The sequence below is a fragment of the Pyxicephalus adspersus genome, chromosome 12 (assembly GCF_032062135.1).
Source record: "Pyxicephalus adspersus chromosome 12, UCB_Pads_2.0, whole genome shotgun sequence".
Taxonomy (NCBI): domain Eukaryota; kingdom Metazoa; phylum Chordata; class Amphibia; order Anura; family Pyxicephalidae; genus Pyxicephalus; species Pyxicephalus adspersus.
In genome coordinates, this window is record NC_092869.1 from 45,019,822 (window position 1) to 45,046,531 (window position 26,710).

General features: G+C 42.4%; 2 protein-coding genes across 2 annotated transcripts in view; one reads left to right on the forward strand and one right to left on the reverse strand.

Annotated features, from left to right (window-relative positions):
* Positions 1-17,113, forward strand: part of SPATA7 (spermatogenesis associated 7) — a gene marked incomplete at its 5' end in the record, with an annotated part of 22,166 nt that extends 5,053 nt beyond the window's left edge. Inside the window, 9 exon segments of the mRNA XM_072428563.1 lie at positions 1,269-1,316; positions 3,754-3,878; positions 5,779-6,173; positions 7,116-7,170; positions 10,455-10,528; positions 11,434-11,490; positions 11,812-11,889; positions 11,970-12,027; positions 14,477-17,113. Coding sequence (XP_072284664.1) covers positions 1,269-1,316; positions 3,754-3,878; positions 5,779-6,173; positions 7,116-7,170; positions 10,455-10,528; positions 11,434-11,490; positions 11,812-11,889; positions 11,970-12,027; positions 14,477-15,241 — 1,655 coding nt within the window.
* An 800-nt stretch (positions 17,114-17,913) lies between these two features.
* Positions 17,914-26,710, reverse strand: part of PTPN21 (protein tyrosine phosphatase non-receptor type 21) — a 42,699-nt gene continuing 33,902 nt past the window's right edge. The window contains exons 15-19 of the mRNA XM_072427669.1: positions 26,289-26,510; positions 25,638-25,766; positions 25,001-25,235; positions 23,342-23,502; positions 17,914-23,198 (exon numbers count right to left, since the gene is read on the reverse strand). Coding sequence (XP_072283770.1) covers positions 23,070-23,198; positions 23,342-23,502; positions 25,001-25,235; positions 25,638-25,766; positions 26,289-26,510 — 876 coding nt within the window. The 3' untranslated portion in view covers positions 17,914-23,069. The remainder of the gene's footprint in view (positions 23,199-23,341; positions 23,503-25,000; positions 25,236-25,637; positions 25,767-26,288; positions 26,511-26,710) is intronic.

Genomic DNA, 26,710 nt, shown 5'->3' on the forward strand with positions numbered 1-26,710 from the left:
GCCCTGTGGCGTCATTTCTTCTGCTTGCTTTCATTAGAGAGAATGGTGGCACCCAGCTTGTCTGGCTATTGCCTGCTCCCCATGGCATTGGTTAGACAGACTGTCTGTCACATGCTGCAATCTGATTGTACAATCTGTAGCGTTCCCAGGGCCCGGCTGATTGTATACCGATGGAGATTATTGTCCAGGCAGCCCTTCCCGCCCCCCATGGAGTGTTTGGTAAATGTCACCCGGACTACAGTAGTGTTGTATTGTGTCACCATAGCAAGGCCGGCTGAAAGTCATTCAGGGTGACAACATTCCAGAGATGTTTCTGTATACATAATTCTATCAATTCTGCCATGGCATTCCGGGGACACCGACCACAGAAAGATTTCATAGACCCAATAAAATCAAAACAATAAAAATATCAGCGCATGCTGGGAGTCGCTGTGCACCATCGTATACACAGAATGTGGATTCCCCGCTGCGTCCTTCCTTGTGTACATTTATTTATTTTGCTGTTTGTTTCTTGTTTCCATGGCACGGCACACCTATGATTGACGCTGCGGTAAACACAGCCGAGTCCTTGTGATTAAACAAAGTCTGCGTGTTTACAGGAGGAAGAATAGTAGAGACATTCATCCCACTGTACACCCAGAGCCGCGACCGGATACATCCTAATATACAGCCATTTATCCCACTGTACACCCAGAGCTGCTGGTTTTTAGATGGTTACATTCTAATATAGAGCCATTTATCCCACTGTACACCTAGAGCCGCTGGTTTATAGACCGGATACATCCTAATATAGGGACATTTATCCCACTGTACACCCAGAGCTGTTTATAGGCAGAGGTTACAGTTGTAGCGGAGGCCTCTTATAAGGGTTCCTGACACACGTTTGAACTCCTCATGGTCAGCAGTTGCATTTCTTTTATTATTAAATTATCAGCCGCAATTTTCACATTTAAGATTTCCATATTTTTATAGTAAATACAGAAATGTATGGATTAACCTCTAGGGGGAGCTGTTGAGATGACTCCATAGGCAGTGTATCCAGGTCATGGGTGGGGGGGTGAATAGTAATGTAAAAGGCTGTAAACCCAGAAGAATTATGTGAATGTTGGTTTTGTTACCTCCCCGGGTTTTCTGACTTCATTAATCTGGGAAATCCTTATCTGTGAGATCCCAGATCAGCCGCTGCAGGATCCGGTGATAAATCTGCGTGTGATGGCGGTTTATGGATCATTTCTCTCCCCTCCTAAACTTTCTCTCTTATCTTTCAGCCGCTGTCGATTGCTCCGCTCCGAAGAGTTTGACCAAAAGCATTAAATGTAAGTCAGCGTTTCCTCCGACTATATATTGCCGGTCCGTTAAAGTGAACCTGTCATAGATACGTCTGCATTGTTTGCTGTGCTAGTTCCAGGGTTCCAGGGCCTCCAAGGCAGACCTCCGATGATCAGTTCAGGGTTCGGCTCAAAGGTCACATCCATTACTAGGTCACATGACCAGTGCAGGGCTACGCTGACGGGGCGGGGGGGTTGGGGTAGAGATTCTTTTAAAGGTAGTTGGGTGTTTTGTTTTTTTTGAGAGGGGCATCCCAAATATTTTATCGGGCCCACTGATTCCCAGTCGTTCCCCTGATTCAGCCGACGCGTTACGGAGCGACTTCCGTGCCCCTTCATCAGGGCTGTTTGTATAGAACCGACATCGCTTTACTCCCCCTGTTACCTCCATTTGCCCTGTACCTCCACTCTTGGACAGTTTTCACGAGATCTCGTGGTCGATTTATAGCCATGATGAGTTGTAATCATTCCAAATAAATAAATAAAAGTCTTTTTGTTACACGGGCCGAGCCCAATAAAATTTAAGTAGAGCTTCCACTGGATAACAAGTAAACTGCTTAATATGGGAATAGTGCCACGTCCCGTACGGCAGTGCCTGATGCCTCTGCTCAGGAATATCCTCCACTGCTGAGCCAATCAAATGCCAGCTTTTTGGGGTAGAGAGGGTAAGGATATACATGATGGGTGCAGGGTGTCCTCATGGGTTCAAGTCCTAAAAAACCCTCAGGGGGGGCGTAAAGGCTTACTTATAGCAACAAAAAATATTCTGATACCTGTATAGAGTAATTCCTGGAATGAAGATATTCAATATTTGACTTTATTCTTATATTATCACATTGGACACAGAAAACAAAACCTTATTTGCCATTTATTATCAGATTTTCCTATTTTAATATTAGGAGAGTGAAGGCTAAAAGGATTCATCTGTACCCCCCCCCCATGCCTTGTGTACAATGTGTGGATTGTCTCAGGTCTGCAGGTGCCCACTAATCACACATTTACAGATCTCGTGCTATTTAAGTGCTTCTAATGGAGAGGAAACTTAATTAAAATTGATTCTGTCCTGGTCTCCGGGGGGGAGGGGAAGGGGGGTAAATTCTTTTGTTTGTTGAGCTTTAAAAGGTTTTTTGTCTTCCTGCAGCATCAGGAACAATATATGATGTCTGTGCCCCCCCCCCATATAAAAAATATATTGGGGGTCAATCAGATGGTTACATTAGATGGAATAATGCAATCAGATGGTTACATTGTATCAGTTTGTAGTCATGTGACTGCGATGGGCGATCCCTCCACCTATCACGGGGCAGCTGTAGACAGAACAAACGCTCCACGTTCTGCGCTCATCTAAGAGAGGAAATGCGAGCGTAAAGACGTTGATCTTTGTGCATTTATAACTGCAGACAGAATAAAGATTTCCCATGGGGTTTTATTGTTTTCTGAATTCTTCCATCCAATCTGAAGCTGTGTAAGGTTCTAGATTTCTAGTGTTAGTACACCGTTAGGTGATTCGCTGTGCCTGAGCACTAAAAGAAAACCCCCCACCCCATAGAACCACCGCTCTATACCACCTACTGTCCCAATCGTTTGGGGTGACAATGATTGAGCTATATGGGGTACTGCATGCAATGCATCTTCTGGTATTAAAGGACGTCTCCAGCCAGACATAGGAATACAATACGGGGAGCACAGCACTCCCCTGTACGGCTGCATGGAGGCTGAGCGCGTTTTTGGTACAGCACAAGGTGATTGCTCTCCTCCAATCCGGAATAGGGAAGTGATTTATCCTAGCAGATGGATAAAAAGTTCAAAGAATGGCTGCAATCATTCCAACGCGTTTCAGGGTTTTAATATCTCCTTTCTCGGGGCTTTAGGAATTGTGAATTATTAATGTGATGACGTTGGACAAAGATCTACAGAGAGCAGGTAGGGAGGCAAAACATTCAGGGGCTGCAATACTTTGGGCTCTTTATCACTGCACACATTTTGGAGCATAGGTGACTATCAGTTGTTGCTTCTGTAACCGATTGATCTATTGGCTTACAAGCCTGATTTCTGCTTTCAGCTAGCATGCATCATTCACATACAGATACATTTTTGGCAGTGTCATTTAAAATTAAGAAAAAATCCATTTAACACATTTAGAATTTGGCACTAAAAGTGTCCAGGGCGCTTTAGAATTTGGAAAGCTGAGAGCACGAGGAGCCCTCATACCTGAAGCCTTGTTATGCGACCGCTAACCAAACCTCTGGCACATCTTCCATGCCGCATCCTACAATGCAATGCTAAGATAAACCAATGAGTTTGTAGCAATAGTGCAACAGCCAATCATGTTTGTGAGCAATGAGTGGAAGGAGGATTTTGATTGGATCGAGTGGCTATCGAGCCTCGATCTTTTTATAAATGAATTTGTATTTTTCCTCTGCAGACACTGACCAGCAGAGACGGGAGAGACTGAAGACGGTAGTGACCCGCATAGAACGCGACTCTTCCAGAGCCTCGTCATCGCGCCCCAACTCTCGGGAGAGCATAGACTCCGCCTTTCAGCAAAAGGTGGGAATAAAGTGAAATCTTGCCCCCTTTATTGTGAAATTATACATTTATTTACACATTTTATTTTACAAATTAGCAGTTAATAATAATTTTGTTTTTAACTTATTTAATGTTCCAGTTTAAAAAATGCTTGCTTGCAATCCAATCTGGCCACCTGCAGTACTTCTTTTCACCACTAGATGCCCTCAGTTTTTTGCAGATTGAATAGCAGCCAGTATCTCCAAAGTTTTCCTGTATTCCGGGCTGTCATGGACCCGCCCCCTAGGAGCACACAACCTGCACTCATGGTGATCCTGGATGTGTAAGCACTGCTTAACCCAATGGGGGACAACCCAATAATAATAAGAGGAGGGGCTTGTGACATCACTGGACCAATCTGAGCACTGCATAGGGAGAAAGGTTCAATGATGATGTAACCAAATCTAAAATGTATAATAAAAATGAAGCTGCAAGTCCTAATTCTGCTCATTCCAAATTGTGCCTCGAGGTTTTGGTTCAATCTCCGTGGCTCTGAACCCAGTAGGAAGGTTTCCTTGGATTTCCAGAGCTTCCAACCTCATTGTGAATTTTCTCTGCAGCCATTTATTGGATCTGCGCTGAGCTGTAAGTTATATTTATCGGACGCATTAAGCCTTTCACCGGGTCAATACGGCTGCGGGGAGCGGTGAATGCCGTTTGCTGGAAGCGTTTTCCATCTTTTATTGCAGCTCCATGAAAATGTATTCTGTAATAGATGATCACGTCGGAGGGAGAAGGGAGGAGGACTGATGGAGGTTTGATGACTCCGAGGGGGAAATGTGTCAGCGTCAATATGGAGGCCGTTCAGTGTTTGTGATTGAAGATTCCACAGCTGTAATTTGCCAATTCGTCCTTGTCGGGATAAAACATAACCGCCGTTTTATTCATTCAGATAGATTTCAGTCATTGTCTGTGCCAGCATCCAATCGCCAACCTCCACCCATCTGTATGATTTTCAGGATCATAGTGCGAAATATCAGGGACAGGACAAAAAAATAGAAACCCAAATTCCAACCGGGGAAATAGAGGTTTTTATTAACCCCAGACAGGAACAGAATCCGTTCCCTTGGTAATATTGCCATTTGTGAGTTATAATAAAACTGAACTCCAGACAAGAAGGGTTACAGCCTCTGATTTTTAATATACTGTCTGTGTCCCCATTGGGTGGATTTCCTCACTTCCTGCAGATGACAACCCCCCCCCCCCCCCCCCCATTTACTTATTTGGCCGTCAAAAGGACATTTTGATCTTTTATGAAAATTGGGGCATTTTTGGCAACACCTAAAGTTCCAATCCCTCCTCCAGCCTGTGATTGGACAGTGAAGAAGAAGCCATGATTCACACATTCCTCCAATGGGATTCAATAGTGATAACAATGAGTGAAAGTTGTATGAATCTCATGTGAAAACATTGATAATCAGACTCCTTGGTATTATTCTGTAATAAATCTCCGGTAAGTTTTTTTTTTCAAATTTGATGATGCAGAAGAGGACTCCGAGCGTTGTCTGTCCTGATTTCACCATCTCGTTATCTCAGCGGATTCTGCGAAGTGTTTGCTGTTTGTGTGCAGCCAATGGCAGAGCAGCGGCATTGGACAGAATGTACTCTTCGCTCCACATGGAAATTGCAGCAATTTTGGGTCCGGAATCAATTTGGTTCCCCGGTTATTGTTGTAATTTGCTGAAATTATCTGTCAGGTTGGGCAGAATTGCTCATTACCAAAATCAGTTGTTTTCAGGAGAATCTGCAGTGCACCTTTAAAGTGGACCTGTCATTTCCTATTCTTGTGATATATTGTCATTTATCTGTATTTCATGAATTGTTATTCTCCAGGATCCGTCTCGGTGGCCAATAAATGAACTTGTATACTCTCCATTTACAGGATCTGTACGATGAATACGCCAATACGCTTCGACGATCTCCGTATTCCGATCCCGGAGTTTCCCCAACTTCTTTCATGTCTTCTCCCAGACACTTCTATTCCTCCGAGCATGCAGCAGATTCCAGACGGAGGCACCCCGACCACTCCGGAGCTTCTTCCAGGATGGGTTGTGGTTTGGCCACGCGGAAGTTCCAGGACAATCGTGAGAAAGCGTACAGCGGGGACCTGATAGAGAAGCACTCCCATCACTTCACCAGCAAGCAGCAGCCCTTCACCCCCAGGACCCTGAAGACGCCGGCCACATCCGCGCTGGTGCAGAGCCGCTTATATAACCCGCCCAGGAGGAAGAGGAAGGAGGCGGTGAGGGAGGCCGAGGTCCAGACCGATATCAGCAGGTGAGGCCAAACCATTCAAGATCCTTTTAGCTGGGCGCTCTACCCGGCACTTTTCAGGAACCACCCGGCTGTTTTTGGGTTGCTGCTGAAAAGTTGGGTCACAATACAGAGGCCACCACCCGCCTACAGCTTCTTTCCACCCAGATTAAAAATGTTTCTGGGGGAGTTCACTGCACCCTTATATTCAGCATGCATTGTGGGTTCATCACCCATCTGCTGTTAGTTTATGGGGTTCAAATTAGCTTTTATCAGCCCTTTGCCCCAATGAAACCCTTCAATTAGGGAGATAGTAAAAATGCCTCTATGTTAGTAGCAAGAACAGACCTCCTACAAACCATTGGCGTCCTAATGCCGGCTATACCTCATGACACAGGACTAAGCAGAACCATCACATGGAGATCAGTCCCTCAATAAACAAGGAACCCTACCAACCCTAGACCCCCTCTCAGCCAGGGTTCCTCCAGAGGTTGCTGGGCGTTCCTTGAGCAATGAGCAGTTTGCACCTCTCAGGTCAGTATAAGTGACACCAATGATCCTTTTGGCTATCTGTAAGGGTGACATTCTTCCCAATGGCCAGCAATGTAAGAGGAATTCTTCACACTGACCACCATGCTAGAATACTGTGAGCTGTGGATATAGTAATTATAGCCGGGGTTCCCTGAACACCTGAAAGTTATTTCAAGGGTTCCCTTATGTTAAAACATTCCAAAATACTTGGTTGAGAGTGACTGAATTAGAATCTTTCTTCCCGGGCTCTTTTATGTCTGTGTTGTTACAATGAATATTTTATTACTTTATTATCTAATATGTATGTGCAGCGTATACACCAAGGTGGCCCCAAACAATAGGAATCCTGACCACTGCTCATAAATTGGTAAATTGGGAGTGAAAAAAACCCTGCAGTGGGGAGGCCCCTATAGTCTAATCAATGTCATTTTATAGTTTTAGGGACCGACATAGAGCAGAAGACCAAAGCCTATTCCTGGAAGAAGAACAGGTAACCTTTAATGAGATTTCTATGTGTACATTACAGCAATCATCTACATGCTTAGAGGTTGTGGCAGAATAAAACTGAATGATACAATGCGACATATAAACCTAAATATTTTTGTATTTTTATTAATAAGATGTGACCCCCCCGTTTACCTGGTGCAGTGATGTTTAAGGGTTAAAAAGTGCCCTGTGTGCCCCCCATCATCCTCATGTAAAGGAACCCCAGAAATGATTCTGTGGTTGCCTGCTTTTAAAACACCATGCGGGTGCTGAAGGGGTCCAGGGTGGTCCCTCTAATACTGCAAATGTATTGGGGTCCCAGTAGGGGCAGTTTAGTTTTGACCCCCTGTTCTATTGTACCTGGGTCTCATGTCATCTGGGTGCAAAGAGCAGAATGTGATGTCATCAGCAATTCACCGATGTGCAGATTTTACACCAAACAGCTTTTTTGTTTTTTACCTTCCAGGAGGGTATTAAAAAAATAACCTGGAGTTGGCCTTTAAAATTAAATGACGGAAAGTTGCCAAGACACATACCTGCTGCTGTGAACCCTACTTGGGGACTTTATACTAAGAGCATGTGTCAGTCATAGTTTAATACTAAAGGACAATGTTTGTTACAATAATGTAGCATTGACTTTATCTAGCTGTCATGTAGCAAGAGTGCTGATTGCAGTGTCTATGGTATAGCCATTAGAGGGAGCTAGTCACATTGAAACTTTCTGCCGAAACTTACAAAAGTTGCTAAAATGTTCATTACCTGTATAAACACATTGAAAATATTCTGATAAACCATAGAAATTCCCTTTAATATGCCCAAGAAATCTGATTTGTTCAGTACTGTGCTCCTCAGCCAGACGCAGAGTACAGACGGGATGTTCCAGCTTATTGTGCCGTAAAATGCGTCTGGCTGATCGATGTCAGGACTGCGCCGAGGTCTCTACTCAGACTGTCTGCACACTTTATTGGTTAATGGTTCATAAAGATCTCATCTGTCTTCTTTTCCCACACGTCAGCGTTTCTGAAGGGCAGTTCTTCGACACATAACCCGCTGTTCCTTCTCTTATCCTCAGACAGCCGGTGTTGTTCATGCCATGATAATGTCACGGCATGTACTGCAGAGCACTCATAAGAGACGATCACAGAAGTGTACAACTCTCTGAACAAAGGCCGGGCAAGGATCGATGTGCTGATATCTGGCACTGCCATATTGTACCCTGTGGTCTCTGCAGGGCCAGGCAATGCGGGATATTCCCACCATTCCTAACTCCTTGTATACCCGTTGCCTCTACAATACACAATCTAAAATAAATGATGACAATATAACTTATAGCTGTAGTTACAGATTGAAGGATTAAATCTTATTATCCACTAACAACATCTAAGGATCACCTGCCTGGGATTTGGGCTGAACTGGGTCAGATAAAATTTGCTGATCAGTTTACCCATCTGTACCGTGCAGTTTTTTTGCATCTGCTTTTACTTTATTCTTGAGTGCCGTCTGCTTTCTAAAAATAAAAAAAAAAGCATTTACCCGTCACATGATTGAAGAAAGCCCCATTGGTAAAGCATGGTCAGTCATGTGACCCGCCAATGGTTAGGCGTTAGTCACATGTTCCTAACGTATGGGTTAGGTGCCTCGACACATTGATCAAACTCTCCTCACCATCTCCTATAATGGTGCTCTATCGTTTCCTGCACCCTCACAATGCTTCATGTTCTTTACAACAAATAGTATAGACCTAGAGCCTGGTACCACATTGTAAACATAAAAAAATTCAATGGTGGGACCAATTAAGGTACACGCTATTGTTAAAAATTCATTTGTCTTAATATGCACAATACAGTAGAATCCAATGATAAAATTCCACAAACAAGCGCCTAAACAGTCTTTTTCATGCAATTAACATTGTCCTTTGCTACACATGTGTTCTGCTACGCGTTTCGCTAATGTAGCTTCCTCAGGAGAAACACCATTTTTGTATTGTCAACACAAATAACAATGACTGTTATACTATCCAAGACTATTTACAAAATATATGTACAGTCTTATTTGTAATATATATAAGAAACATAAATATTGTGTGTAACATACAACATTTACATAATCTCTGACTTCAACATAAACATGACAAATAGATATTCATGGAGAACACTTTAGTGCTATATAGGTAAAGCCAGGACAGGGAATCTATACAACAATATCCAAAAAGGGGTTAGGTATATGGTAAAGAGAAACTTATTATAAAATGTAAACTGTAAAAGATAATCACCATAAAATCTTCATCCATGTTTGATGATTTAACCCAATAAAACATTGGAGTCATAAAATACAAGAATATCCACTTATTATGTATATGGGTCAGTGATTATGTAAGTGTACATTACCACAATATTTATGTTTTTATATACCTACATACAGTCCTATTACTATGTAATGTTGTAAACAGGTGAAACGCGTAGAGGAACACACATGTACAGAATACCAATATCATGAAAAAGACTGTTGTATAAGATTCTGCGCTTGTTTGTAGAATTTTATCATTGGATTTTACTGTATTGTGCATATGGATAAAGGGGAATTTTAACAATAGCGTGTACCCTGGAAATGCTTCAACCTCCAGTGATTAGGTTGCAGAGGGAGTGATGTTCATTGGGTAAATCCGTGGCCATAATTCATAGATCTTACCACCAAGGTGTCCCCAGTAAAGTAAAATCACCAGTTTAGTCTGGTCCTTTGGCTACAATATGCTCCTGACCATGGTGGCTCATTATTCTTCTCATGGCCATGGTGGCTCATTATTCTTCTCATGGCCATGGTGGCTCATTATTCATCTCATGGCCATGGTGGCTCATTGCTTCTTGTGGTCATGGTGGATCATTGCTTCTCGTGGCCATGGTGGCTCATTGCTTCTTGTGGTCATGGTGGCTCATTGCTTCTTGTGGTCATGGTGGCTCATTGCTTCTTGTGGTCATGGTGGCTCATTGCTTCTCGTGGTCATGGTGGCTCATTGTTTCTCTTGGCCATGGTGGCTCATTGCTTTTCGTGGCCATGGTGGCTCATTGCTTTTCGTGGCCATGGTGGCTCGTTGTTTCTCGTGGCCATGGTGGCTTGTTGCATCTCGTGGCCATGGTGGCTTGTTGCTTCTCGTGGCCATGGTGGCTCATTGTTTCTCGTGACCATGGTGGCTCATTGCTTCTCGTGGTCATGGTGGTTATTGTGGTCTCAAGATGGTCCCATGTCTAATAATGTATATTCATTTTTTATTTCTGTCTTTGTATTATTTAGGTTGAAGACCAAGAAAATTCCTTTCTGAGTGAAGAGGAGGTGGACACTGACCAACACCAACATTCTATTTCCAGGTATTGGTCTTCAGTGGACATCTCTACTAGGCAGGTCTGGTTTCTGATTCTACCATGTGACTGCCTCCCTCTGCCTGATGTATCACCTATCAGATACAAATTCTTTAATTGGTGACAGTCCAGTAGATGTCGGGTCAATGACATAGTCAAGATGTGTCACCATTAGTTAACTCTCCTTGTTTGGGATGGACTCATATGGGGGTGGTGATGTGAGGACCATTTAAGGTTCCTGGCTGCTTAACTCCTAATCATGGTAAAATGTTATTTATATATTGTTCAGTGTATGGTAGTGTTGAGACGCTCCTAGTAAAAATAGTCATGCGACTAGGTCATTCCTTGGAGAATCTCTATTGGGTAGGTAAGGAAGGTTCGGGAGATGTTTACTTCCCCTTCTTTAGCTCTTATACAAAGTCTTGTAATTTAGTTTAGATTGTGTTGGATGTTAAGACAAATGTAAAATATAGGAAGCTCAATAAGCAGCTCTCTGTCCATGGGATATTCGCCAAACCCTGATGAAGCATCCACATCTCCAGATACGTGGTGGATAAATCTTTCTTTGCTAATATTTAAAGACTATCAAACCAATGGCCTTGTTGTATGAAGTGCTACTCACCACTATAACATAGATTTAATTCAATAAACTTTTCAACATGCGATACAGCAAGCAGGCTGCTGTTGGTCCAGTATTTGGGAAATCCTTTTTGCGTTACAAGTGGGGGTTTTCCCAGATCACCGGATTACCTACAGAGGTTTGGTGGATGGTGCTATACAGCCATGATTTATTCTTTAACCCCAGCCCTGAGCACAGAACATTTCATTATTACATATTTTATATATTATCCCAACTAGAATATGATCTCTTACTTATTTTCCAACAGTGTTTTATGTTTTCCTTCTTTTGTCAGGATGTCCTACAAAGAATTGAAATCTCCGTCTCCTATAATGCAGAAGATCCGTTCCGAGTGAGTATTCAAACAAATCGGCGTGAAATGGCCACAGAATAGAGAGAGAATCGTCGCCCTATAGCAGGAAATGTCAGAACAAGGATCATCATATTATGATTACTAAAGAATATTATAATAAAAACTGCATTAAGGATGAAATAACACATAAATACACGTTACCACTTATGAGATTCCAGTGATTGGATTTATTGATTTTCCATAGAAAGAAATTTTACTTTAAACACAATCAGACCTAAATCTAGAGAAGGGAGAAGCCATGGTTCTTTATCATTTTTATTATTACATTCCTGAGAATCTAACAATTTATTTTTCTTTTAGAGAGGAAGAATTGGCTTACCTGGAATTTGTGGCCGATGTGACCAATGAAATCTTGTCCCTGGGATTGTTCTCGGACAGGTGAGTGCCTATAGCTTTGGGATGGGTGAGGATTGTTGAATATCCGAATCTGAACAACCTAATGATTTTTTTTTTTGAAGAGTTCTGGATCGAGTGTTTCAACGTCACGTAGAAGAAAATAGACATCATTTAGATGAGGTAAGGTGGCTGATTTCTTATCTTGTGGCAAAGTGGCTCATTGTTTTATAATAATCATATCGTTATTATTATTAAACAGTATTTATAAAGCGACAACATATTACGCAGCGCTGTACATTAAATAGGGGTTGCAAATAACAGACAGATACAGACAGTGACACAGGAGGAGGAGGGGACCCTGACCCGAAGAGCTTACAATCTAGGAGGTGGGGGAAGTATCACACAATAGGAGGGGGATATGGAATGGTGGGAAGTAGTGAGGGTTTAGGGGACAGAAGAAGACGGGTAGGTGAGGTTGAAGTGTTGGGTTTTGAGGGCTCTTTTATATGAGCAGAAAGTAGGAGCAGGCCGAATAAGACGAGGAGACCATTCCAGAGAGTCGGGGCAGCTCTAGAAAAGTCTTGGAGCCGTGCGTGTGATGAGTGAGGAAGTCAATGGAGAAGCATATGTGGGATGCATTTTTCTACCAGGTCATATGATTTATACGATTATTGTGCCCATTGCTTCATTTTAATGGTGCATTTTTGTATCTTGTGGTCATGATGGCTTTTTTTCCCCCTCAAGGCCATAATGGTTTATTTCTTCTTCTAGTCATGCAGGCTCTTTTTTTTTCTTTTGGTCATAATGACTTATTGTTTCTTGAGTTCTTAAAATCTGAGTGTTATTAAAAAGCCCTCAACTTCCCAATTACTCTCATAGGAGTTTATTCCACCAATACCAAGGGTTTAGTTCTTAGTACCCAACTCTCTTTACTTCTCTTCTTTTCTCTCCACTCTCTTTCACGTTTCTCTATCCTCTTCCTATCCACCTCAACTTTCGTGGTTAGGTTCACTTATGGCACCAATATTGCAGCCAGATTGGTATCTGTTTACTCCCTTAGCCTAAGGCTGGGTACATACGTGCATTATCGTTGGAAAGGATCTTTCACGATCCTTTCCAGCGACTAACTACTGAACGATGCATGAAAATTTGTTGTACATACAGCACCGTTCTGGTGTATGGAGAGGGGAGGGGGAGAACGATGGAGCGGCACCCTGCTGCGCTCTCCCTTCACTTCCATTACGATCGCTCATCGCCCATCGTCCGTGGATCTGCCAGAACGGTCGTCGGACGATGGGCGCTGTACACAGGTAGGATTCTCATCTGATATCAGCCCTGAGCCGATTATCGGACGAGAACCATTGCAGGTGTGTACGTAGCCTAACTCCTAGGTTCATATGCTCTTTTTTTTCCTTTGACTCAATGACTGAGTTAATGTTAATTATTATTATTATAATTATTAATAAACAGGATTTATATAGCACCAACATATTACGCAGCACTGTGCATTAAATAGGTTAGAGATACATAATTATAAATTTTGGGTCTTCAACCTGGTTATTTTATCCACAAATGCCAGATCCCTTTAAGAATTACAATATAAAGACAAACAAAAAAAAAGGAACTTGGGAGATTTCAGGCAGCGATATATCTCATCATACAACAATACAGTTTTTTAATGTTTTAATAAAACAACTCATTTTAAAACGGTAACATTTATTCTCTATATCTAAAAACAATACCATTAAAAAAAAAAAAAAAAAACATTTTTGCCTTTTAGGCATATAATTCCAGGTAAATAGCGAACTCTTGTTGTAGTATTTTCTACGTGTTTCGTGGAATTACAGTCTACGGTCTCCATATTATAGTGAGATGTGCAAGTGAGACTGAAGTCTATAATAGATTGCTATATGATTCAATAATGGAGTGACTTCATGAATAGATAACCGTAAATTAGAAAGTTAATGTTTTACATTCCACATTTCCTTCCATCATTCTGTGGCTATAAAAATATTTTGGGTATGCTTCATAACCTTATAGGAGAGGGTGAGCAACAAATATATCTTCTGAGGAAGCGGATTGTAATTCTGCGAAACACATAGAGAACTACATAGAGAATACTACATCATCTAGAGTTTGCCATTTATCTAGAATCATATGCCTAAAAGGCATAAAGGTTTTATGGTATAAAATATAGAGAATAAATGTTACTGTTGTAAAATGGGTTGTTTTAATAAAACATTGAAAACTGTATTTTTGTATGATGCGATATATCACTGCCTGAAATGTCCCAAGTTCCTTTTCTTTTGTTTGTTATGATGTCTTTTGTTCCGGTGGTATTTGGATCTTCACGTTATGTGAACTTTGTTACTCCTTACTTGGCTGATGGATCTTTTATTGGATATGAAAAGTTTTCTCTGCTTTTCTGCACACATAAATGTAACTAGCATCCTATAAATTGTTTGCAAGCAAATGCTTGTTACTTGCATAACAAAACATTTCTGCAGGGGATGTTACATTAAAGTGTTTAATGACAGAATGATGATCTGAACAGTGTTTTATAGACTAAAAGTGATTTACTGAACCAGCTCAGCTAATCGATTTCTTACATTATCCTTTTGGTCTGCAGGGAAAAATGCGCCATTTGCTGGACATTCTCAGGGCTGATTTGGACGATGAGAAGAAACCTGACCTTTTTGTAGATCCCAGCTTCAGCACCAGCAGGAAATTTACAGATCAGTTTGTCCTTCCTCATTCAATAAGGAATGGTGGCGTCGGTTATAAAGACTTTTCTCTAGAGGACTTCAAATCTAAACCTGATCCAAGGCACCTTAATGGAAAGGATGATGAGCCTCAACTTCAAGCCAATGTTCCGGCTGGCCTGGATGAAGAAGACAACCTGAGACCGAGCGTTTCTCCACCTTGCCTTGACAGAAGAGATTTGGCCCCAAACGATGTTCAATGTGGTCAGGAGAATGTTAAAGCCACCCAACAATCACGCGAAGGTTCAATATCTCTTTCTGAGGACGAACTGGACACTTCTCAACAAAAAGACCACTTCTTATCTTTGCAGAATGATCACGAAGAGACAAATTCTGAATCAGATGACAAGGTACAGCTGTCAGAGAAGAGGTCACCTGTGGATGATGATCTCTCAGACGACCATAATGGAAACCAGAGAAGCTCCTCTCCAATGGGTCTGACCGATCTGCAGGTGCTGGACCATGATTTAAAGATCAATCGGGAGTCAAGGGATCTTCAGGATCTGGAACAAAGCTTCTCTGAAATCATTCAAGTGTCCAAAGCTGAAGACAGTTCGGTTTATGAGGATGAGGAGAAGACTGAGAACTTTCCTTCTGATCATGAGGACGACAGTGATCAGGATGACTTCTGATGATGGAGACACAATATGTAGGGGTACGCCTTCATTAGGGAAGAGGGGAGCTGCTATTTTTGACTACTTAATCTGGCGTCCGTGGTTTATTACCTGAAAGAGGGGCCGATCAGAACTCCTGACCACACTTTTGACTTTCTGATCAGCGTGCTTGTTCCAGGTCAGTGTCTCAGGAAGTATAGAAGCCAACGACAGCCCAATGGTAATATTGGAAGCGGTTTAGCAGTGATGATCCTTCTCTCAGTGCACCATTCCTCTAATTGCTGACAATATGCATTGTATGTCTTACGTACGGGTAACAATATAGGGCTATGACAACAGATTGTAGAAGTTCTAATTTAACTAACAACCTCCAAAAGTATAATAAAAGTTAGGGAAGAGGAATCGGTACAGCCTTCAGGGTAGATTGCACATGAAAAATATATTTATTTTTATATACCTGATCATTTGAAATTTTTTTCAGAATTTTTTAGCTGGATTTTAGAATTCAAGTGTTTATAAACCCCATTAGTTGCCATTTATTTGGCCACCTTTTGGCCTGTTAAATACAAGTAAAAGTTTTATTTCTGTTTCCATAAATGCAAAATGGAAATGTAGCTATTCAGGAAGCTGCATTTTTGTGAACTATTTGCTAGCCGGGAAGAGGATTACAATTTGCAGCTTTTTGTCACCCTCCTTGGGCCATGAGAAACAGTTATCATTTACACTACATAGCCAAAAAGTCTGTGGACCACCCAAATGATTAATTTCAAGTGTCTCCAGTCCCCTGGTAATACACCACCATAGACATTGTAGACAATTGTGCTCTTCCAGCCTTGTGGTCACAGGTTGGTGAAGAACCTTTTCTGTTACCCCATGACTGTGTCCCGGTACAAACCCAGCTCCATAAAGTCATGGGGTCACCAGTTTGGTGTGGAGGAACTCGAGTGTCCTGCACGGAGCCCTGACCTCAACCCTACGGAACACCTTTAGGATGGTGAGACATAGTCAGTGGTCTTCTCATCCAACATCAGCACCTGACCTCACAAATGGGGGCAAATTCTCACCCTCCAAAATCTTGTACAAAACGTTCCCATAAGAGTGGAGGATGTTATTGCCACAATGTGGGCAACTCCATATTAATGACTATGGTTCTAGAATGGGCCACCCAACAAACTCCTATAGGGGTGATGGTCCACAAACATTTGGCTATACAGTGTACCCCAACCACCATTGTGATGACTAAAGCCAGAATATTTATTACAAACCTTTATTGACATGAAGAAAATCATTTCACAGTCCAGCAATCCTTGTTGAAAGCAATGCCCAATGTATATTTTGTGATTTCTGTGCAGGAAGCGGTTATTGATTAGAGAAACCCTTCCAAGCCAATAATACAATTTTATGATGTATCTCAGCCTGATATAGACTTGAAACTGTTTGTGAAAAGCTATCGATCGTTCTAAAAGGTCACATTGGCAGCCATTATAAACCCATCGGCCATAAATCTCTGATAATTACCAACCTATAATGTGCGAACCTTCGCAGCGCTCTGAGCGAGGTGCAGATTGGACGAAGATGATCTTACGAGAAAACGGTTTATAGTTACCAGAAGGAGCTTGGCATGAAGCCTTAAACACTGGTTCATTTATGGCTGGCAGAACTGCAGCCAATGAAAATGCGCTGGTGGTAAGGAACGCCATACCTCGGCCTTGAATGCTACTAAATAGGGCTGCATGGAGGCGGTCAAACTGCTGTAGAAAAATAAGATTGTACTAAGTTATTTTTCAATAAAAAATTTTAGAGCTTATAATTTGCATTTTTTTTTTTTTTGTATGCTAAATGTGGAGAATTGAATATATTTGTCTTCGGAAAACCACTTAAGGATTTTGATTTATAGATATTTCTAAAAAAAAATTTAAAAGACTTTGGGATGCATCTCTTCCACTGCTCTCCTGAAAGACATGGAGGATGCCATTGGCACTTGTCTGTGTATCTAATGCTTTCTGAGACATTTAACTGGGAGCAAGCATGAAGACAGTGAGGCCTAAGCTTGTCCTAAATTAATGGGCCCTATTTATTATATCTCCCCAAGGCTCGAGAGGATCGTAAAGCTGGGTGATCCAGCAAACCTGGAATGGCTCTGGTCCAGGATTCAAAACATTGCATATGACTTTGTAGAAATCCATTCCAGGTTTGCTGGATCACCCAGCTTCACTGATGAAAGTGTATCCTCTCCAGCCTTAGAGAGCTTTAATAAATCAGGCCCAATGACTCAAGAAGCATTGAAGCTATTGGATGAAGGTGACAGCCAGACTGCAAAGAAATAGCAATGGCAGCCTATGTATTAAATCAGTGCAGATTATAAGGGGAACTATGGGCAGGCTATGAGCCAAGCAGGCAGGTTCTTTATTGCAGAAAGGAGAATCTTCATATTTTGCTGCAATAAAACAATCTTAACTGCTGGTTTGTAAAATGCAGACTGAGCTGTGAACACCGCAGCGTATAATCCCAGCATGCATTGGTGCAATGGTCAATGATGGCTGCAAATTCGGGGCTCAGAAACCAAAGGAAGAGCGATGGGACTTCACTTTAAGAGCACAAAACCACCCCTGGTTTAGCATTCTTTACAATGAAAATGATTTTATCTCAGCGGTTATCTTTCAACGCCATAAAGAGTCGGAGGCTCAGAATTCTGCTCGAAATATTTATTTGCATGGCAAAAATATACTATGTCCGTTTTGCATAAAATATCAGATATATTACATATTTGGTAAAACAAGCTTTATCGTCACACAGAATCTGTACACGCCTTACACTGTACACCCCACAGCTCCGCACACATTCTACAATATGGTACACAACCAGGAAGCGCCCACAGGGCTCTGGGCCAGGAGACCAGCGGGGCACCAAATTTACCAACCTCAGTTCTATTTATCTGAATGCAAAGTACAATAAGCCAGCGGTGAGCGAATCTGCTTGCAGATCAGGATATTGCAGATTTTACATGAAGATTTGTCCAATAAGAACGAATCTTACAATGCAGGACTGTCCGAGTTGCCAAACTGCATAATATGCGGCAGATCTGTGTACAGATTCATCCATTGCTAGCAAAAACCCAAAGCAACCAATGAGCTGCAGGAGGAGCAGCAATCTATTTTGAGTAAGTTCAGAGGTGCAGAAGACAACCACATAGATAACGGCTTGCAGGTAATCATTTTAAACCAATATATGAGGAGGAGATGACATTGAAATCCATGAATCTGCTGAAATGCTCCAGTAAGCGATTGCAGGTTTCTTGCACCATATGTTTCAAGGACAGGGTCATCTGCTGCCTTCAGAACTTACAGCCACATTGCAACCGCTTGCAAAGCATTTCTATTCAACTCTATGGAAGCGTTTCTGCAGCTGACCGCCATCAGACGCTGCATGTACACCTCAAAACATCAACACCACCTCACCACCTGCAAGGCAGTCAAACATGGATGTCAACCACTCGCATTCATTTCCAATTCATTCTGTATCTGTGCAGTTCAGCAATTTATTGCGAGTCAGAACTTAGCCTGATTGGCTGCTTTGGTTTTACATTCAATATTTGGCAAGGGTAATTAAAAGGCACTCATTATTTCAAATATATAAAAATATCTCAGCGATTCTAAATAAATACAAATCCTGCAAAAATATACCAAAATTCCTGTACTTTGCTCTGTTATGTGTCATAAACTGAACGGATTTGTAAAAGCCGTAAAAAACCAATGGGATCTTAAGAAGTGCGATAACCCACAGCAACCAACCATGTACAGCAAACAGAATCTGACAACTACGATGAATGGGAAACCCTGCAGAACACTAAATCAGGAGGAAAATTCCTATAAAACTTCATCAGAGTCAAAAATTATTAATTGCTAAATTTGCTGCAGAAACAAACTTTTACAAGGTACAGGGGAGGGATGGGGTCTGAGTTTGATCCCCGTGTTCGGTTTGACTCTTTCTGCCGAGTCTTTCACTCGGTTCTGCCATTTGTGGAAAATTAAATGGAAATCCAAATGTGCAAATTTCATGTTAGTGAGGAAACAACTGTCTCCCAGCTGATGATCACCTTACCCCAAATGTGAACATTGAAAGGAAGCCGGTGAGGGTACAATGCCAGCTTCTGGTGGGAGGGTACACAGCCTGCAGCATTCCCATTAGCTGGTGGTCCATTGTCAGGGACATGAATTGTCCTATTACCAGCCAATGAGAATATTGCCTGCTGTGTACTTTAACAACAGGCTCCCATCTGCTGATCATCATGCCAAACCCACAATTGGCAAAATAAACATCACTTTGACTCAAAGGGTTTGGTGCATTTGAAGACTGCTTGCCCAACCTTATACAACCGAACACGGGCACCTTCACCCATCAATTGCTAAGGGTTACTGCACAATCGTGTTTTACATTGCCATGATCCTTAAATAACCAAAATATACATCACACCCAGCCAGGCAGAGTCTAATACCAATGCTCAAGGAATCACAGACTCCGGGCTGTCCGAGATACGTTCTTTACCATCATAGTCACCAAGTTCATCTTATGGCACAGTAATATGATAGATATATAAGTCATAGGTTGTTTAAATGGAACTTCATATAATTTTACATTTTGGGGATTGGGGAAGGGTCAGATGCTTGGACACATTTTTATTGCATTGTGTTTATTCTGTTTTGGGAACGGAATCTTGGTGCCCAGTGGTCACCGGCAAAGTAACAGAAGGTGGATCTTACCAACAGGGAAACCAATATCTTCTAACCCTCTCTCCAAAATGAAAAGTTTAGCCCGAGTTCCACTTTCCATTACAAAACCTTCAGTGAATGCTAGGAAATATAGCTCAGCTACGGCTAAAATGCCAAACTGACGTTCCAATTACATGACATTCCACCAAAACAGCTTATGGAAAAAGAGTTCATTATATTTTTTAAATAATCATGCAAAAGTTTTATAAATGTATGTGGGCTGGGGGGAGCTCACACCTGACGTCTCATTCAACCCCAATATTTCCCAATCCTGCAGCTCATTCCGTATTCTGCTGCTCCGGGAGCAACAAATGCCCAAAGTGCCAATTTCTCTGCCAATATTTTTACATAACATTAGTACAAATATAATACATGCAGCAGCATGACAGCAAATCAAAACCCAACCAACAAGAGATCTGAGTTCATGGTCTCCAAACACAATCACCACCCTATGGATAACCTGCGTGTACATCTCACGTGCGTCCTCTCCACATCATCAATATTCACAGTGTCCATTCCTTCATCACCCGGACTGATTTACATTATATACAATAACCAATATTTACCTCCTATATGACGTTCCTATACCACCACCGAAATGTCAGTTCTGAAAATAGGGATTTAGGAATAGAGATTCTTCATATCACATAAATTCCTCAACCAAAAAGTGCACAAACTTACAAGACTCAGCCTCACAACCTCACAACTATCCAAACCTTCCAAGACCAATTCACCAATCACAATACTTCTTCTGGGACCGGTCACAATGGGGATCAACGGGGTCCTGATTTAATATGGGGAGATGACGGTTTCAGCATTGTGCCGGCTGGCTTATTTGTCACTGGCACAGCCTGACCAGCCAGTCGGGTCATTGGGTTTCAAATGATTTGCACAGAGGCTCCTTAATTACGGCTCCTGTTCTATTTGGATTCAATATGACTCAAAGCAGGAAAAAAACTGCAGCATGAGGCCGGTCATCAGGCCAGTGTGACCACATTCACTATATGGATAAAGTCCATGGACACCTGACCATCGTTCATGTATTGCTTGTTGGACATTCCAATCCTGAACCATGGCCTATATTATAGAGTCCTACCAACCCCCCGCCTTGCGATGGCCGTTAATATGGTGTTACCCCCTCTAACACCTTCCATTTTCCTGGGATGGCTTCCTTAAGACCTTGGTTGATGCTTGTGGGGATTTGGTGAGGTCAGGTACTGAAGGTGGGGATTTGCCCCTATTGGTGAGGTCAAGTACTGATGGTGGGGATTTGCCCCATTGGTGAGGTCAGGTGCTGACGGTGAGGATTTGCCCCCAATTGGTGAGCTCAGGTGCTGACAGTGGGGATTTGCCCCCATTCGTGAAGTCAGGTGCTAACAGTGAGGATTTGCCCCCATTCGTGAGGTCTGGTAGTGACGGTGGGGATTTGCCCACATTGGTGAGGTCAGGTGCTGACGGTGAGGATTTGCCCCCTATTGGTGAGGTATGGTACTGATGGTGGGGATTTGCCCCCTATTAGTGAGGCTAACCTCACCCATAGAGGGCAAATCCCTAACATCCAACATACTGATGTTGGATGAGAAGACCTGGCTCACCATTCCACTTCATCCCAAAGATGTTCAATGGGGTTGAAGTCTGGGCTCTGTGCAGAACACTCGAGTTCCTCCACACCATACTGGTGACCCCATGTCTATGTGGAGCTGGCTTTGTACCCCAGGGCACATTAATGGGGGAACAGAAATGGGCCTTCACCAAACTGCGACCACAAGGCTGGAAGAGCACAATTGTCTACAATGTCTTTGTTTGATGGAGGATTACCAGGACCCTTCACCGGAGACACCTGAATTTTATTATTGGATTGGAAATCTCATCATTTTGTCCTAATTATGCAGCAAAAAACTGCACCGATATTTCTTTCTGTTATTCCCCGCAAGGTCAATTGACTCATTTCTCTTTTCTTTTTTTTACTTTTAGCCTTTAATCAATAAAATTCTGGAGGTTATTGCTGCATTTTTTAATCTCTACCCATTAGCTTTTAAAAGATATTTTAGGTGGCATTTTATCACCAGCTGGAAAAGTACCACATGCTGCAGTTTTCATCCTGTAAAGTTCCATCTCAAGCAGATGTCAAACACACGCAATTTGCAGCCCGCAGCCTGCACACAAGGTTCCTTGTTTTGCCTCAACACAGAATGTCAAAAAACCTGCACTGTGTCCCCAGGCTGCCCAAATCCTCTCTGCAAAATCACCTCTGTGCTTACCAACACATTCTGATACGTGATAGAAAAGATGAGAACCTAAGGGGGGGCTACATTCTCAAGGGCTTAACATTCCTCAAAAACAAAAATGAAAAAAAGCAAAATATTCTTACCACTTCAAATTCAGCATTATCCATAAAAAATCCCAAATTTCACACAAATTCATTCCAGAAACGCTCAGCCATTTTTACAAATTCTTGGGGGCTGACAGATGGTATTCAGCCCTCGCCTCCGCACATGGCGGCTGTCTCACTATTACAAAAGAACAAGTGCTGGGTTTAAAAAAAAAAACACCTTGGGTTAAAATATATGCAACATCATAAATATAAAAAAGCAGAAAAAAATAAAAATAAAAAAGTGCTTTAAACATCACAAGCCTCAGTTTCTGATTTCAACCAGTAAAATCACATCTGTATATAATACTGCATCAATGTCAGTCCGCATTATCCCTGCTGCCGTGGAAAGCGGGGTTTAGGAAGGGCATGTAACAAAGCGCCCTCTGCTGGTCGCAACTCTTTCTGCACATCTTGGGCGATTGGCAAGGAGCAGATAAAGGCACTGTGGGAGAAGGAGGATTCACATTCCAGTTCCAAGTGTCCACATCTCGGCTTAACGCCAAGTCGGCCAACACTTCTACATATGATGGTCTAGAAGCCTCTCTGCATCTGAAACGTAACACTGTTTAGCCATCTGAGGCAGCGGTTAAATCGCCCGGCAATTTATCATCTGCTGTCTACAGACGGCGCAGTCTGTGCCTACCAAAATTCGCTGGGATTTAATTCTGTAGCTGGGGCTCCTGCGCTGATATTGAAGGAGGTCTCAGATAAGTCGGGAACTTTTCAAAAACTGGACCAGAACCTTGTAGACAAAAGTGTATTGGGCGATCGTCTGCACCATCAACATGCGTTGTTGTCGCAGCATGTCCAGCATGAACGGGACGTCCAGCATCTGTTAAAAAAAAAAAAGAAAAACATCATACATTGGGCAATTCTTTTTACAACAATGGTGGGAAAAGATGGTGCATGAAATCTGGATGCAGACCTTTCCGGGAAAAGTTTGATTTGCTAGGATTTGGTTATGGTGGTTCTTACCTCATTGTGCTCCAGACATGCAATCATAACCTCGGATAAGATCACCACTCCGGTACGGCCAACACCGGCACTGCAGTGGACGAGCACAGGGGGGTTCGGGGTGTTGGGATCATTTGTGCTGTTTGTGTGCCGTCGGACAGACTGGATCTCTTCGAGATAGGCTGCAAAATAGAACGAGCAGTGTGAATGAGGGATGTACAGCAGGTTATAAACATTCTTTTAGGGTTTTATATCATAGATTATCCTGAAAAAATAGGGAGGTGTAAAATGTGCCGCTGCACAAGAGTACCCAGATTCTCCTCAACCAACATGGGCAACAAGTTAATTCAATGGGGAGCCCCCCAAGACAGTTTTGTACAAAACCCACTGTTGGCCAAGTCCACCACTATGCTAAAATTTTAATTTACCCAAATTTACAGCTAACCCACAATACCCTGGAAAGCCATGTGTTAAAAAATTATTTTGTATGCATAACCTAATACAGAGATGAGGCACAGGAACAAGTCAGAAGAGAAAGGCAATCTTTTGTGGAGCACAGTAATTTTCTTAAAAACTTAAACTTTATGTGAAAATCCTAAAACTAGACAAAGGTCTCCTATGCGAGTCCTAGACTAACATCGGTATTCTGGTCTCATGAAAGTACATTAGTAATATTTTTGGTGAATCAAATCCCGTTTCCAACAACAAACTTCTTTCCCACCTGACGCGTTTCGCCCCTCCGGGCTTCTTCGGGCGTTATTTAGGAGACTTGGTAATATTGCTGAAACCTTTTTGCCGGGAAAAACTTGAAAAAAAGCCTAATTATAAAATCCAATGGTGAAAGTAATTAAAGGCTGGCCCCATGATTATAGAAAGAAAAAATAATATTGTTTTTCCATGATGGTAATGGGTGATAATGGGTTATGGATCTGGATATGGGGTGCGCAACATTGAATTTCTAACAGAGCGGACGATGTGGACGAGAGGTAGATGTGGACGAGAGTGCTTTGAGAGGGGCAGACTTGGCTTTAAGCCCCAGGATTGTGCATAAGTGGTAATAAGACAAAATTGATGTTCCAGGTTTCAATGTTCCCGAGGTCCTAATAATTGGCTTGGTAGGTATGGAAAAGTTTTGTATACAGCAGAAGATTGTATATATATTCCGACACTTAGGCCTAGGTGCTAATAACTGTGCAGCGCTGGATATGAACTTGTTCTCATGTCGTGACGTGGTAGTGTAGTGGTGAACCGTTGGCAGCCATCCATTAGGAGGGAAATGAGGCACACATGAGAAATTGGCAGCCGCGATTACTAAACATATCCTTTCGGGGTCTATTTATTTGGGCTGTCATACAAAATGTACACAGCTCATACCCAAAATTCACATATTCAACTGGAAGTTGATTCAACTGGAAAAATGTGTGATCTTTGTGTGAATATTTGTGTAATAGGAACAAAGGCCCCACAATGTTCACCATCACAACATTTTAGTGGGAAGCCCACCATTCTCAAGGGTGCACCTTTCCGAAACATTGGCGAGCATTACAAATATGCAAGACCTGCTACTAAATTTCCACGCATGCCTCATCCCTGGATCATTGGTACTGCCCAACCATGTGCCAGTACCCTCTGTACGGCTATGTCTAAAAGTGGCATGATGCCACGTTGTATGGAACTTACAGAGAAAGCCCTTCAGATCCTCGGGGTGTCCGTGCTCCGGCCAATCTGTATACTGCAGGTGCCACACCGTCCTCTCCTGCCCGGTCAGCAGATGTTTTATCTTCAGGCCAGTGGTGGCGTAACAGCCAGAGTCCGTGCGGAAGCGGGTGGTGATCTTGAACCTCCCGTAGGTGACTGTGTTGTGCCGAGACCCAAGCCTTGGCCAGTATCGGTAACTCTTCTCCCGGCCTCCCTCCTGGTGGAAATACAGAAGAAGGGTTCATTGGAAAAATGCTCGATGATGACACATATATTACTCTGTAGGTTGGTTTGTTTGGCTATGTGATATAAATGATAAATAGGAATTATTTATTGCCATTTATAATAAATCTAGAAATAGAACCAATTGACAATTGACAAAAATGGCAATAAAATATTGCCATGCCTAAGCAAAGAACAGGTTCACTTTAAGGGGGTGAAAATTAAGGATGATATAAGTGCAGAAGTTTCCCAAGAAGGGGAAATATCAAAAATGTATATGAAGCCAAATTACAATATTCCTTATATTTCATAGCAAAATGGTCCGGAGTGATTAATGATAATAGAAAATGTTTTAATTTGTTCTTTTAGTATTATATAAATTTAACGCGTAACTTACCTCCTCCAATGTTACCATGGCAATGATGGCAACCCCCTGCTCCCAGACCATCTGCCAGAAATCTTGGCATGTGTTCTGCAGAGGTCCTTGTGTGGCGATGTAATCCCACTCCACACCGCCAACCGTCACCTGCGGAGTCCACATACAAATCAAACATAGCCGGTCAGAAAAATGAATTATTAATAATGTTCTGGTACCAAAAAGAGGAAGACATGGGGACTGGGGGAGGTGGTGGATGACACGGTAATTAATGGGGTCATAGGGACACGGGCGGTGGCAGATGAAACAGAAACCCAAGTAAGTGGCAGATACCATGGGGATCTGGGAAGGCGGTAGATAAGTTTAAGGAAGGCAGGGGTGGTGTTGACAAAGAACACAGTTTTTTGTAATGTGTTGCAGAATAGATGGGTACTTAGAGAGGAACCAGATGGCATGGTGGACCTTTGGAGTTGGAAAATGACCCTTTCAAGGTGGCAGGCAACATGGGGGACCCTTTCGAGGTGGAAGACGAAGACAGAGGTGGCAGGTGACATTGGGGACCCTTGGAGGTAACAGGTGACATTGGGGTCCCTTGGAGGTAACAGGTGACATTGGGGTCCCTTGGAGGTGGCAGATGACATGGGATCTAGAAAACTGATAAGGCAGCCTTACCTTTATGTGAGAGGCATTGATATAGCCAGTGTTATTTTCTTTAGTTGGGACCAGTTCCACCCGTGTGTCATCGTAAGGCAAGACATCTTGGAACCGGTTCCTCTCTGCATTCTCAGGAAGCCGTGCTATGGAGCATTCTGTGTCAGGCAGTCGCTTCTTCAGGGTCTGATCATACTCTGTGAAGACGGTGCCTTGTTCGAGCCGTTGCTCTAGAAGTTTACACTGCGACAAACACAAAACCTTTTAATAAATCTTTTAATAGAGATCCTTCTGCTGGATACAGGAGAGCCAGACTGAAGTTGAACAATATAGCTGACTGAATTATGAGGTCATCCCTCTTTTTCTTTTATAACTGTGAGAACACACAAGGACCCAGAAAGGTGGCAGAGGACATGAGGATCCAGAAAGGTGGCAGAGGACAC